This window comes from Siphateles boraxobius, unplaced genomic scaffold, assembly GCF_051911475.1.
Source record: "Siphateles boraxobius isolate OS27281-9 unplaced genomic scaffold, OSU_SipBor_1 11, whole genome shotgun sequence".
NCBI lineage: Eukaryota > Metazoa > Chordata > Actinopteri > Cypriniformes > Leuciscidae > Siphateles > Siphateles boraxobius.
The window spans coordinates 11360613-11375584 of NW_027508711.1; the positions used below are offsets into that span (position 1 = coordinate 11360613).

Consider the following 14972-nt stretch of genomic DNA (forward strand, 5'->3'; position numbering starts at 1 on the left):
ACACACACAACTGAAACGCTCACACACACACAACTGAAATGCTCTCATACATACAACTGAAAATATTACGCTCACACACACAACTGAAACACTCACACACACACAACTGAAATGCTCACACACACAACTGAAATGCTCTCACATACACAACTGAAATGCTCACACACACACACAACTGAAATGCTCTCACACACAACTGAAATGCTCACACACACAACTGACATGCTCTCACACACACAACTGAAATGCTCACACACACACAACTGACATGCTCTCACACACACAACTGAAATGCTCTCACACATACAACTGAAATGCTCACACACACAACTGAAATGCTCTCACACACACAACTGAAATGCTCTCACACACACAACTGAAATGCTCACACACACACAACTGAAATGCTCTCACACACAACTGAAATGCTCTCACACACACAACTGAAATTGTTCCGCCCCAATGATAATGAAATAAGCAACAATCTTAAAATGTTTAAATTTATTGAAGTAACAAGTAGTATCTAAATACAAATTAACTATCTACATCAAATAACAGCAAGTTCAAAAATAAAGAAAATAAAAGTGCAGCTGTGTCAAAATTTGTATCAAGTTCAAAAATAGAAAATAAATAAAAGTGCCACTCGTCATAGCATCCCCTGGTTGGGGGATGTGGACTAACATAATATTGTAGGCTACTTAAAAACGTGAAATAAAAAAAAAAGTATATATTACACATATTAAAATAGACATAACATTTGATATGGGATTAAAATGATGGGCAGTGTATAAGATATAAACTAATAATTAATTATTTTAATATTCCTTTGTTCCGATTAGAGCATGTGAGCGGAGAGAGAGAGCGCATTTCTGAATATTCCTCCGCTCGCTCATTCCGCTCAGGGTCGCGCGCGCAACCCAGAATGTTCTGCTGGCTCGAAAATATGTGGAATAAGGGCTGTCTCCGACTAAAGTTTTTTTCTAGTCGACTAGTAGCTGTTCATTTAAGCCGTTAGTGGACAAATCGCCCCATTATATTAATTTAATTACTTAAATAGGCTATACAGGATAATGAGCGTTATATTGCCGCACTCAAGCTCACGCATAAAGCTTGCCACAAAGAACCGGCAAAAGTAATGATTATGAATGTATAAAAAATAGCAAGGAGACATTTAATTGTTTATTAATAAACTGGTGTTTTCTGTGTTGCTGCAAAGATGAAGTTGACTATGCGGACTCGCCATCAACGAATAAAGAGCATATAAAGGAAAATTTCCTCCCGTTTGGTGCGCGCCACCTGTCACGTCTCTATTCCCCACCAGTGGGGCGCGCCACACACTTCGAGAACCGCTGGTGTAGCGCGATTGGCGGGCGTACGAACCATAGGAACGAACGGTCAACTTCGGTCGCTTGTATTGTGAAAGGCGCGCTTTTGTACTATGCCTTCTTTCAACAGCTTCTAGTTCTTCGTCTTGAGGTGCACTACTGCCACCAACTGGACTGGAGTGGGGACTTTAACCACCTTCCGTTTCAACTGAAATGCATGCATACAACATACTGAAATGCTTGCATACAACATACTGAAATGCTTGCATACAACATACTGAAATGCTTTTCAGTTGTGTGAGTGAGAGCGTTTCAGTTGTGTTTGTAAAAGCATTTCACTTGAATGTGTGTGAGCATTTCAGTTGTGTGTGTGTGTGAGCATTTCAGTTGTGTGTGTGAGAGCATTTCAGTTGTGTGAGTGTGAGCATTTCAGTTGTGTATGTGAGAGCATTTCAGTTGTGTGTGTGTGAGCATTTCAGTTGTGTGTGTGTGAGTGTTTCAGTTGTGTGTATGAGCGTAATATTTTCAGTTGTATGTATGAGAGCATTTCAGTTGTGTGTGTGAGTGTTTCAGTTGTGTGTGTGTATGCATTTCAGTTGTGTGTGTGTGAGCGTAATATTTTCAGTTGTATGTATGAGAGCGTTTCAGTTGTGTTTGTAAAAGCATTTCACTATAGTATGTGAATGAATTTGGTTTCATATGTGTATGTGAGAGGAAAAGTACATGTATGTGCATGCAATTCTGAATAATGTCCCTAGGGGCACCTCATAGTTTACAGTGACAGAATGCACAAATCAGTCTATAGTAGTATATGTCCCAAAAATTGCCAAATATGACAAAGTACATACTTTTGAGAGTGTAGCAGAAGAGAAGGCGGTTTCACTTTATTTTGATGGTCCCTTTAACACATTCTGTTGACTATAAGTAAGTAACGTTGCACCTAGATGTCTACTAACTCTTATTAGAGTGTTAGTAGAGTATTATTAGACTGGTAGGGTTAGAATAAGAATATGTTGACGTAGTTGCAAAGTTACCTGTAGTCAGTAGAATGTCTGTTGGGTTGCATCACAATAAAGTGTTAGCATATTAAGCAGACAGTCTAATAAAACTGAGAGTAAGTTGACATGTAGTTGCACAGTTACTTATAGTCAATGGAATGTTCAAAGTAAAAATAAAAATAAAAATAAAGTGTCACAAAGAAGGCAATTTTTGGACATACTACTATGGACAGCTTTGTGCATCCTGTCACCATGAACTGGCCTGTCAATCATCCTGTCATGTCCTCATATACACACTCCACATTCCGGCACATAAAAAAATAATGATTAAAATAAAATTATGTGCTTCCACAACAATCTTATGTAAAATGTTTTTCAGTCCAAATATTTTTAATTAGCAAACAGACAGCAACAGATTTCCAGTTCCTCTTCATTCCCCAGTACCAATCATGGAAGGATATAAATCCTACAAAGTAATAAATAACCATACAAATGTTACATGAAAGTTAGGAGAGTTTGTTAACAGAGGCCGTTGAGTCTCTGGGTGGGTTTGGGGTCCTGTGACAGTTCTGCCCTCGGGCCCCTCCTTTGATCGGGCCCTGGAGTACATCCAATTAATCAGGACCCAAATCACAGTAGGAGAAAGTTGAAAAGATCAGTAAACACATGAAGGGAGGGAAGGCAGTTGGCCTCAGAGAACTGACTCTACGTGCGAAAACCTTTACAGATCGACCACTGAGAGGCAAATGAAAGCAGCCCGGCTGAAGCTCAGAAAATACAAAAAAGTAAACAGAAATAACGGCTCTCCATCATAGCGATACGCCAATTCTGTCTAAGTCGTTCAAAGAATCGATGGCCAGCAGCAGTAATGAAGCCCAGAGTAAAAGACTGAACTTACTATAGTGAAGTTCATAACTTTGAGGATCCAGATGGTGAGAGCAAGATTGACCACTATGAGGATCATTAGGAGGAGGACAAAGAAGTAAAGGCAACGTTTCCGCCAGCCATAGATCCCCACTTTATACAGTTGCGGTTTTTCAGTATTCTGGACATTGTTCCTATGAGGGCACTGTTCCTGGGTCATCTGCAAGAAGACACAAATAACACGTTAATTGAAGATTTTTTTTTTTATTATTATTAATTAATTGAAGATTTTGTTAGAGACATTAAAGATGATTTAGGGGTCACTGATATGACACTTTTTTTGTCCTAATGTACTGTATTCAAAAGTACTTAAAAATGCAATTCATATACAATTACTTGAGAATGCTACTTTCTTTGTTTTCATTTTTGTCGTGTGATCATGTGATCCAACTAAAATGCAGAAACATGCAGAACATGAAATTATTTAAACATCACAGAGAGCAGGTAATTAAATCAAGGTCAGTAATGAAAAAATTATTCTTTTCATATAATTTGATATTTTTAGAACAGTGCAAGGTTAGTTGAAGTTATACAATGTGATGTGTTGTATCTCCCCAAAAATTTAATGAGATATATGAAACATTAATTTCATGTATTTACATGTATTTACATGTATTTAAGGTGTACGCCAAATACATTACTTTTTACTTTAAATTAAAATTTTTAAAAAAGTCACTAAATTTAAACTAAAATATTTTTTTAAACCATATGAAACCAACATGGATACACATATTACATTACAAAATAAGTGGAAGTACCTGGCATATATGTGTGTTTTAAAGTAGATTTTGAAAAGATTTATGTCATTGACCCTATTAACGTAAATATAGATGGAGGAGTAAATGTGTACAGTAAAGACACTGCAATGCAGAACAATGACAAATAATGCTTTGAGAGACAGTGCCTTTGGGATAGTCTGTCACTTTCGCCCTATTTATAATGAAATCATTCACTCAGACAACCATCTACGCTGGTTACAAAATAGATGGAGGTCAATAAAGGGAAATCAGTGGGCTGGAAGTGTATCTCTGCTCAGCCAGCATGGAAACACTGACTGTGGGATATTCTGATATGAGTTTGACCCAGTCGGTGGAAAAGTTTGCAATGTTTTTGCACTGCCCTCTAAAACCTACATTTTATCTCTAGGTAAGACATTTCTACCAGTTTCACATGAGTAAGTTACAGTAGGTGACTGATTCAGAACACAGAAGGGTGAAGAATAATCAGTAATACAGCAAGGGTCCAGATCCCTTTCGAGGGAACTCGAACTGCGTCGGTTACGACACTAGGGGAATGCCCTTCAGCGTAGCGCATCATTTATGAATGAAATCGAATCCAATCCTATTGGCGTTGCGTGATGACGTAGTATGTGACGGCATACCTGGATGTGTACAAGAACACGCCGGCACAAGCAAAGTCAGCTTTTTGCTATTCAGCAAGCGCTCCGTGTGTTTGAATCTGTCAGTCTTATTTGGTGTTGTTTGTCACTGTTATTCCAAAGCTCATCATGGCCGAACAGTTCAGAAAATGTGTGTTCCCCTGCCCACGCTATCTCATGGCTGGGGACACACACGAAATGTGTGTGTTTTGTCTGGGAAGGCAGCACGCTCAAGCAGCTCTCGAGGGGGCTGCTTGCGCTCACTGTGAGTCCTTATCAGTGAGAGTGCTGCGTTCTCGGCAGGGACTCGGCTTCCTCCTCGGACTGCCGAGGCACTTTCCCACTCTTCGTCTGAAAGCTCAGGTTCCCCTATTTCCCGTTTGGGAGGCCGCGCCGCGGCTTCTCCGGTTCGGGACGATGACTCCAGTTTACACCTCTCTGATTCCGAGGAATTAGATGTGCTCAGTGTTGGGGAAGGGGATCCAACTGAAAGACACAATCCTGTTCAGCCTGCACCCAGGTATGATGAATTAATGGAGGTTTTAACGCGGGCTGTGGCCAAGCTCGATATTTCTTGGCCACAAGAGCGGCAGGAAGTGCGTCCTAAAAGCAAGCTTGATGACCGCTTCCTGCAGCACCGCACGCAGCCTTCACGCCGGTCTCTTCCTTTCTTCCCTGATTTACACAATGAGTTGTGTAAATCTTGGAACAGGCCCTTTTCAGCGCGCCTGTCTAACCCCCGATTTTAAATTACAGCAACATCGTGGGGGTTAGAGATAAGGGATATGGGATGATGCCTCGGGTTGAGGAAGCACTAGCTAGCTACCTTTCACCCAACCTTGCGTCATCTTTGAAAACACCGGCACTGCCTTCTAAGCCTTGCCACACCACATCAGCTTTGGTGGGCAGAGCATACATGGCGGCGGGTCGAGCTGTTGCGAGCCTGCACACAATGGCTATTTTGCAGGCCTACCAAGCCGACCTGTTGAGGGACACGGACCAGGGCGAGGGTCCCTCTGCTGACGATATAGCAGAGCTTCGCAGGGCCACAGATTTGTACCTCTGGGTTACCAAGGAGACGGCCCGTGCCATCGGTCGCTCCATGTCAGTTTTGGTAACCACGGAGAGACATCTGTGGCTCAACCTGTCTGGCATTAAGGAAAACGACAGGGCCTTCCTCCTTGATGGACCCGTTTCAGCTTCTGGTCTGTTTGGAAAAGCTGTTAACACTGTAGTTGACAGGTTTCAGGATGCTAAGAAGCAGGGCGAAGCATTTAAACAGTATCTCCCTCGCTGTTCAAGGTCCAGGAGGGCGGCTGCTTGAGAACAACCACAGCCGTCTTCCAGTTCCTCTCCTCGCCAGGCAAAGAAAGCGAGTGTCGCTTCTAGAGCTCCCCCTAATAAAGCTTGAGACTCTAGACGTCGCTCGTACCCGCAGCCTCCTGAGAGGGCGGATCTGAGGAATGTTCTCCAGTCTAAGAAGGCTAAGGGAAAGGCTAAGGGAAAGAGGTCCTAACTTATGTGAGACCTCAAATGGCAATACAAGTGTGACTCCCCCAGTGTGTCCCACCAAAATTCAATGGGGTGGTCTGGACTTCAGTACACACAGAGCAGGGTCCAGTGTTGGAACAGGAAGTTCACTCGCTGCGGGACAAAGGGGCCATAGAGCGTGTTCCCCCTCTTATCAGAGAGTCCGGGTTCTACAGCTGGTACTTCATAGTTCCAAAGAAGGATGGAGGGTTGCGCCAATTTTAGATCTGAGGCATCTGAATCGGTCTCTGAGGAGATTCAGGTTCAAGATGCTCACTATTCACATCATCGTGAGTCAAATCCAATCCGAGGATTGGTTTCTCACGATAGATCTAAAAGACGCCTGCTTTCACATCTCCATCCTTCCATCTCACAGGAAGTTCCTGAGGTTTGCTTTCTGGGGCGAAGCTTCCCAATATCGGGTTCTTCTGTTCGGCCTAGCACTCTTCCCTCGCACCTTTACCAAGTGTATGGATGCAGCTCTAGCATCCCCGAGGGCATCAGGGTGCTCAATTACATCGACGACTGGTTGATATTGGCCCAGTCGCAAGAGCTGGCGATTCGGCATCGAGATGTCGTCCTCGCCCCCATCCAGAGCCTGGGGTTGAGACTCAACACGAAGAAGAGCGTGTTGACACCAGCCCAGAGAACCTCGTTCCTGGGAGTGGTGTGGGACTCGGTCACGATGCAGGCACAGTTGTCTCCTGCTCGGATCGAGTCTATCCTTACCACAGTGTCCAGGATAAAGCTAGGCCAGGCCGTTACTGTCAAACACTTTCAGAGAGTGTTGGGTGTCATGGCAGCAGCGTCCAGCGTGATACCTTCTGGCCTGCTACACATGAGAGCTTTACAGTGGTGGTTGAGAACCAAGCGGTTTTCCCCGAGGGGAAATCCGTTCCGCTTGATAAGGGTTAAGCGCAGATGCCTTCGTTCCCTATCAATTTGGAAGAAGCCTTGGTTCCTGTCCCAGGGTCCCAAATTGGGAGCGTTATGTCGCTGTGTATCTATTACGACAGACGCCTCCCTCACGGGCTGGGGCGCGGTCATGGACGGCCGCTTTTCAAGAGGTCCCTGGCAGGACCATCATTCCTCTTGGCACATAAATTGCCTAGAAATGTTGGCGGTGTTCCGGGCTCTGAGGAGCTTCCTGCCAGACCTCCATGGTTGCCATGTCCTCGTGAGAACCGACAACATGTCGGTGGTGTCTTATTTGAATCGCCAGGGGGGTCTGAGGTCGCGGCCTCTGTGCAGACTGGCGCATCAGATCCTCCTGTGGTCCCAGCAGAGACTATCGTCTCTCAGGGCGATGTATGTCCTGGGGGCAGAGGATATATCAGGGAGCAGACATACTGTCGAGGCAGGGGCTGAGGCCCGGGGAATGGAGACTCCACCCCGAGATAGTGGAGTTGATATGCGAGAGGTTCGGCCCAGTGGACGTGGACCTCTTTGCGTCTCGAGAGACCACACACTGTCCATTGTGGTTCTCCCTCACACATCCAGCCCCGCTGGGGTTGGATGCCATCGTGCAGACATGGTCGAGGCTGCGTCTGTACGCCTTTCCCCCGATCGCTCTGCTCCCAGCAGTTCTGGAAAGGGTCAGTCGAGACGGGGTCAGCCTACTATTAGTAGCCCCGTTTTGGCTCGCCCGATTATGGTTTTCGGACATCATCCTGCTTCTGGCAGGCCCGCCATGGCAGATCCCTCTGAGGAGGGACCTGTTGTCTAAGGCGGGGGGCTCAGTTCTCCACCCTCGGCCCGAGCTGTGGAAACTGTGGGTCTGGCCCCTGAGGGGGCACAGTACCTAGAAGCCGGCCTGACAGCAGAAGTGGTTGAAACTATACTCACTTCCAGAGCTCCCTCCACGAGGAAGTTATACGGCCTTAAGTGGATTTTTTTTTTTCCATTTGGTGCAGAGAGCGTAAAATGGACCCAGTTAACTGCCCAGTGGCCTCAGTGCTGGAGTTTCTCCAAGACCGCTTTTCTGCCGGTGTGCCCCATCCACACTCAAGGTTTATGTGGCTGCCATTGCGGTATTCCACGCTCCTCTGAGTGATGGTCCTCTGGGGAGGCATCACCTGGTCGTACTTTCCACCATGGAGCCTGGAGGATAAGACCTGCGACTCGCGCCAGGGTTCCCTCTTGGGACCTGGCAGTGGTTCTCGAAGGGCTGGCCGAGGCCCCCTCGAACCACTGGAGTCGGCTGAGGCCAAGAACCTTTCGTTTAAGGTGGTCTTTTTGTTGGCCATTACTTCTCTGAGGAGGGTAGGAGACCTCCAGGCGCTCTCTATTTCCATGGGGTGCTTGGAGTTTGGTCCTGGCAACATTAAGGCCATCTTACATCCCAGGCCCGGCTATTTGCCCAAGGTGTCATCTAATGTGGCAAGGCCTTTGGTTCTGCAGGCATTTCATCCTCCACCTCATTAGACGGCGGATGAGGAGAGACTTCATCTGCTCTGCCCTATCAGAGCACTGCGGTGTTATATCCAGAGGTCCTCCTCATGGCGGAAGTCGGACCAGTTGCTGGTGTGTTTTGGGTCGCCCAAGAAGGAGCTTCCCGCCTCTAGGCAAGACCATCAGCAACTGGATTGTTCAGACTATTTCCCTGGCCTATCAGGTGCGCAATTTGCCTTCACCTATGGCTGTGAGGGCTCACTCCACCAGAGGCATAGCATCCTCTAGAGCCCTCCTTTCAGGGGTTTCTATACATGATATTTGTGAGGCGGCTGGCTGGGCCACTCCGCACACATTTATGAGGTTTTACAGTCTGGACCTTCCCTCTACACCCGGTGCACGAGTACTTTCGTCCTAGGTTGTGCCTGGAGACAGCTTCACACCTGGATGAGCGGGGGCTCGTTGTGGTATAGTGGGTATGTCATTCCTCTAGTGTCGTAACCGACGCAGTTCACAACTGAACTGCGAGTTCTGGTTCCCAGTTCGAGTTCCCTCGAAAGGGAACGTCTCGGGGGAAGGAAAGGGAACGTCTTCGCCACACCTCAATACAAGTGTGACTCTCAAACCATCCTGCATCCGAAATCGAATATTTCATTACTAAATGGTAAGCGGAAAACATTATGCAAAAAGAGTAGTACGTCCAAATACACCGTTTTGGAAAATGGTAATCTACTAGTTCCACTGAGATTCTGGAGTGTACACATGACCACTTCACTATCCCATGAGGCATGGGAGAGGTTTTATGGCCAAACCACAGAAAAGGGTATTTATGTCTTCTGGTTCCATCGTCCTCAAGTCACTGTTTTTATTTTAATTTTTATGGGTTTTTGGTTAAATGCTTGCAATTAGTTCTGTGGTTAACACAAGCTCAAGAACATTCCATTGATTATCTCTGATGAATATAAAATTATAATATACAGTATATTCTATAAAATTGTATCATATAATATGATAATAATATATTGCTTTTTAAAAAATAAATAAAAATAACAGGTAAAATGGAATATTTTCTTCCAAAGACAGGAGCTTATACACCATTTATTGAAAATTGGTCTCCATAATTAAGGATAAAAACCTCTTTGCATCATTGGTATATTTTCAAAATATGCACATAAATAATTGCATGTCCTTCAGCTATTCTGATGTTCAGCGTATCTGTAGGAATTGGGTTTCTGAGGATTTCAAAGATTTAACCTAAATAAGAAGTGCTGAAGTGATTAATGGGATTTCATGTGGAAAAACAGCACAATTAATTTGCTAATACTCCTCTGCAGGGGGAGGCAAACCGTTGTGCATTACTTTAACCAGCAGGAAGAAGACTGCTCCCTACATTTGAGGAAAATAAATATAAAGCTATTTTTATTTAAAAAAAAACAAAAAACAAAAAAAAACATTTGGTTTATGGGTCAGTGACATACAGTGTAAGAGTGACCACAAGAAATAAAATATAATAAAGAAATAAAACTTTACATTTATTAATTACTTTTATTTAAGTTTTTTAGGTGAGTCTAACAGGTTATTATTCGGGAAAGGAATACTACAGAAATTAAAGTAATCAAATGTAAAATAACACTGCATAGACTTCATTGTAAAAATTAAATACAGATTAATGCTTACAATTCAAGTCAAGAGCAGAGAGATTTTCTGTCTTTTGTTCTTAGATTAACATGACAAACAGCAACAGGAATATTAGACTACTGTCACTTAAAGAGTTTTTGCACGGATCCAATATACTGTTAAACAACTTGCGTTATCTTTCTCAACTACATTTATTTACATTTACATTTATTCATTTAGCAGACACTTTTATCCAAAGCGAATTACAAATGAGAACAATAGAAGCAGTTAAATTAACAATATATAGGACAACAACATGCAAGTGCTACGACCCTTCCCAGTTTAATCTAACACAGTCTTTAAAAAAAAAAAGATAATAGATATAGAATAGAAGATAAAGTGTTCGTATTAATAGATCGAGTGTTGCCGAAAAAGATGCGTCTTCAGCTGTTTCTTGAAAATGGCCACGGACTCAGCAGCTCGGGTTGAGTTTGGCTGATCATTCCACCAGCAGGGAACAGACCAGGAAAAGGTCCGAGAAGGAGATTTAGTGTCTTTTTGAGATGGCACCACAAGACGGCGTTCACTTGCAGAGCACAAGTCTCCGGGTGGCACGTAAGTCTGAAGTAACGAGTATATGTACTGTAGGTAAAAGGGAGCAGAGCCAGTGGTTGTTCTGCAGCCAAAAGTCAGTGACTTGAATTTGATGGAAGCAGCAACTGGCAACAAGTGCAATTTTATGAGGTGAGGTGTGACGTGTGCTCTCTTTGGCTTGTTAATGACCACTGTGGCTGCATCATCTTGGATCAGTTGCAGAGGTTTGATAGTGCAAGCTGGAAGGTCTGCCAGGAGAGCATTACAATAGTCCAGTCTGGATAGAACAAGAGCTTGGACAAGGTGTTGTGTAGCATGCTCCGATAGGAAGGGCCTGATCCTCCTAATGTTGTATAAGGCAAATCTGCAGGACCGGGCAGTTCTAGCAATGTGGTCTGTGAAGTTTAACTGATCATCAATTACAACTCCAAGGTTCCTGGCTGACCTTGATTGAGTTTTATTTCTTTTTAAACTTTTGTTAATAAATATTTTATTTAAGTTCCAAAATCGACTGTGTTTAACAGAATACTCGCCAAGACGGGCATTTTGACCTATAATTGTGTATGTATTTGACCGTTTAAGTAAAGTAATCCACTCATTTTGGTACTTGCGACTCACAGAGGAGGCTTGTGTGCTCCACTTATATTAGATTATGCCAAACTACTTAAGCATTTCATTCTTTTAACTTCTTCAGCTTACAATTAATAATCCTGTCAGAAATGAATAGGCCTGCTGCTGCATTCAAGTCTTTGTATGTGTGAATTGCATTTGTAATATTTTTTAACAAATTAACAGATCACACAATGCAATTACAGCAATGCAGAAACTGTATTTGTTCCAGTCCAGTTTAACCTTGATGTTGAATGTTCAGTGTAGTAATACAACTACATTAAGAACTTCATAATCATCTGGAAGCTCAATTACATTTCTGCAAAATGTCCTTGGTATGCTGAAAACAACAGCCATGCTTTTACCATCCAGAAATAAACATAGCCTGTAATTAAAGGAAGACTTAAATACAAAGCTCTCCTGTCTCTCCTGTTTCTGAAGATATCTGGGCTCACACAACTGTAAATGGAGTTGCTGAAGGACAGGTCAGGTGAAGTGAAAGCAATATTCTACACTGCTGGTTCCTCGGGGAGAAGCTAAGATGGCAACTTACTCATCTGTGAACTGAAGTGTTAGTGTCCTACCCTTGTCAGCGGCAAATGCTACAGATGTTAGCCATATCATAACAGGGACTGGTAACAAAATAAGGTGGAAAAGGACTCAGTTAAAGATCAAGAACTATTGATATAAAAACCTCGAAATAGAGCAAAATACACTAAGCCATTCTAATAATATTACTGTTTTTTTAATCACCTTAATTTATCCAAACCTTTCTTTACAACATTGACACGATTTGAAATTAAGTTTATTATGGTCTCCAAAGACCATTTTTCTTTATTACATTTTCTGCATTTAAAAGAGAAAAAAATATATACATTGACTGAATTTAATTCAGTTGTGGACAGTGAAACAATTTCCTTAACATTAAACATTTTCTTAAAAGGATAGTTCACCCAAAAATGAAAATTCCGTCATCATTTACACACCCTCAAGTTGTTTCAAACCTGTATGAATTTCTTTCTTCAGCTGAACACAAATATTTTTAATTATATTGTTTAGCAGATGAATGAAAAGCATACAGGTTTGGAACAACCTTGGGGGTGAATAAGGGATGACAGAATTTTCATTTTTGGATGAGCTATCCCTTTAACATTATTTATTAACTAAACTCTACCCAAAAAAGTAATTGAATTGAGTAATCGAGATAAAATTGTATACATTTCAAAGCAATCAGACAATCTCTTGCAGTTAATTTGTAATTTCCACTCTTTACACACTAAACCTTCAACATAACAGGAACTCTTCAAATTCCCAACACAACAGAACAATACACACACTCCCCGTTCTCCATTTCATGAGTTCACACTAACAAATAAGTCAGATAGAATAAATGGTATGCATATTTGGCGTGCTTTTCGAGGAGAGGGCTCTGGGCTCGGTATTCGGCCCGAACCCAGAGTACTCCCCCGTATTCCTGGCTGTGGAAGGAACAAGCCGAGAGTGAGGTGTCGGGGTGGTGGAGGGATGCTGAAAAACTGTCAAGAAATGTTGGCGAGTCATCTGAGTGCATATATATATGCTTCCTCTCATGCTGATTGGATAGACATGATGATTGTTGATGTCAAGTTCATTGGATTGATTATTTGGAAGTGCTCCTCCCGAACTTTGTTTAATTAAAAATCATATTGCTCAGAAACACATAAACAGTGCATTCCAAATGGAATGCACTGACACACATAAACAGTCCATTCAAAGAATGAACAATAATTACTGACATATTGTTGGGTCGTTCCAAAAAGAAATCATTAAAAAAGTTTAAAGAATTCAAAAAACAAACAAATGGTATTTGTAATGTTAACTGTAAAAATACTGTAGATGCAAATCTGTTTTGAGAATGTTTAAGAATTTGTGAAGTTTTGAAAAAATGTTATTAAAAATTAAATTTTATTGATATGAAGTAAAATTAGCAAGCAACCTTGTTTTGTCTGAAAACAAGGTGTGTTCAGACGCATTGTTGGTGCATTGCTATTTTGAGGCAATTGAAATAGATTGTGCCAACTGAAACCTGGTCTAAAGTCAATGGTGCAATATTATTATTATTATTTTTTTGTTATTTAAAGAGCGCGTAAGTAATATGAGCCTATAGGAGGGTCCAACACGCGCTTACACTTATTACACACACAGGGATGTGCAGCAGCACACAAACATGCAAAATATTAAAAATTAAAAGATTACAATGTTAAAGATTATTATTGTGTACATAAAGCTATGGTGGAATCCGCGTTGTCCCGTAGATGGTCTGCTTGCGCACTTTAACCTCGTGCACGAGCAGATCCGTTTTCTCATGGAGTCTCTCCGACATCAAATTCCGTCATGTAAATAGCGAATCCGCCATGGCGCGAGCAAAGCTTTTAAATGGAATGGGAGATGAGACTCTGATTGTTTTTTTGCGCGTAAAGCCCAAAACACACCCATTACTCATTAAGAGAATAGGAACAACCCTTTTAGACCATGTGCCTGACACGCCGACTAATTTTCCCGTCGTTAAACCATCAAAAGTGGATTCGGACACGCCCTAAATGCACTTGCGCCGTGCGCTTTAGACCATTCACTTAGATCCTTAAAATAGGGCCCTATTAGTGTCTTATTGTACGTCTCACAAAATGTCTTATTATAATGCATGCATTTTTAACAATAAAACCAGTAAAATGCATAAAAAAAAAATAGGGTCAATTTTTATTTAATGCCAGCTTTAAATATGCTGAGACCACAAAACACAGGTCTGCAGGGCACAGCTTGAATTCTACACTAGCAGTTGTTTTCAAGGCTCAGTGTGGAGCATCGAGGCTCAGGATTTAAGACTAAATCCTGCTTTTATAACAAATGTCATATGTTCCCTTTGTTCTTTTTGTGAGTCTGGCAGGTTGCAGCGCTTGAGATTTTAGAGAGGATGATGCTTTACTGTTGGCTCTAAAAAAAAGAAGGATTGTCAGAAAGCCGCAGAATATGAAACACCTGCTTGTAGTTTAGCCTCCCTCCCTGGTGCCTGCATTTATTGGCAGCTCACTGGAAGAGTTGCAGGAGCACTGCTCTCATACCCTCATCCATTCCTCAGTTTCTCTACATCGCTTAGAGACAAAAATAAATACAGAAATCATCTACTTTGGTTTTTAAAAAGCACAAAGTGTATTTGTTTGTTTGTACATTCAGATTTACAGCAATTTTGTTACAGATACTCGTGAGGCAACTTGTATCCTCTGAGCTATAAAGCAGTCATCTGTACAGTCTTGTGATTGTGCCTTCACGGTAGACTTTGTTGTGATACCTGCAAAATATCTTCATAACCATATCAGTATTTGGTTTAAGAGACTACTCAGTCTTGTTTATTTGAAGTTATAAAGAGAGGCAGAAAATTACCCAATGGCCTATAGAGTTGCTTCTATATTTTTTGCTAACTCCAAGCAAGAAAGTTTGTTTGTGACAACAGGTTCATTCAACTTTTAGAATCAACATAATGGTTAAAGAAGCCTGTGGAGACATGTAGCCTACAGTAATCCAAATATAATTTTTACATACAGATGCATGTACCAAATATTTTACAGACAT

At 42.1% G+C, this 14972-nt stretch overlaps 1 protein-coding gene across 5 annotated transcripts in view; it reads right to left on the reverse strand.

Annotated features, from left to right (window-relative positions):
• sgcd (sarcoglycan, delta (dystrophin-associated glycoprotein)) overlaps positions 1-14972 on the reverse strand; it is a 284743-nt gene that overhangs the window by 108858 nt on the left and 160913 nt on the right. For all 5 annotated transcript variants that reach the window (XR_013190496.1, XR_013190497.1, XR_013190494.1 and 2 more), the window contains exon 2: positions 3222-3407. Coding sequence is in view for 2 of the 5 variants with exons in the window: in XM_077196702.1 (XP_077052817.1) it covers positions 3222-3407 (186 nt within the window). In the remaining 3 variants the exon portion in view is untranslated. The remainder of the gene's footprint in view (positions 1-3221; positions 3408-14972) is intronic.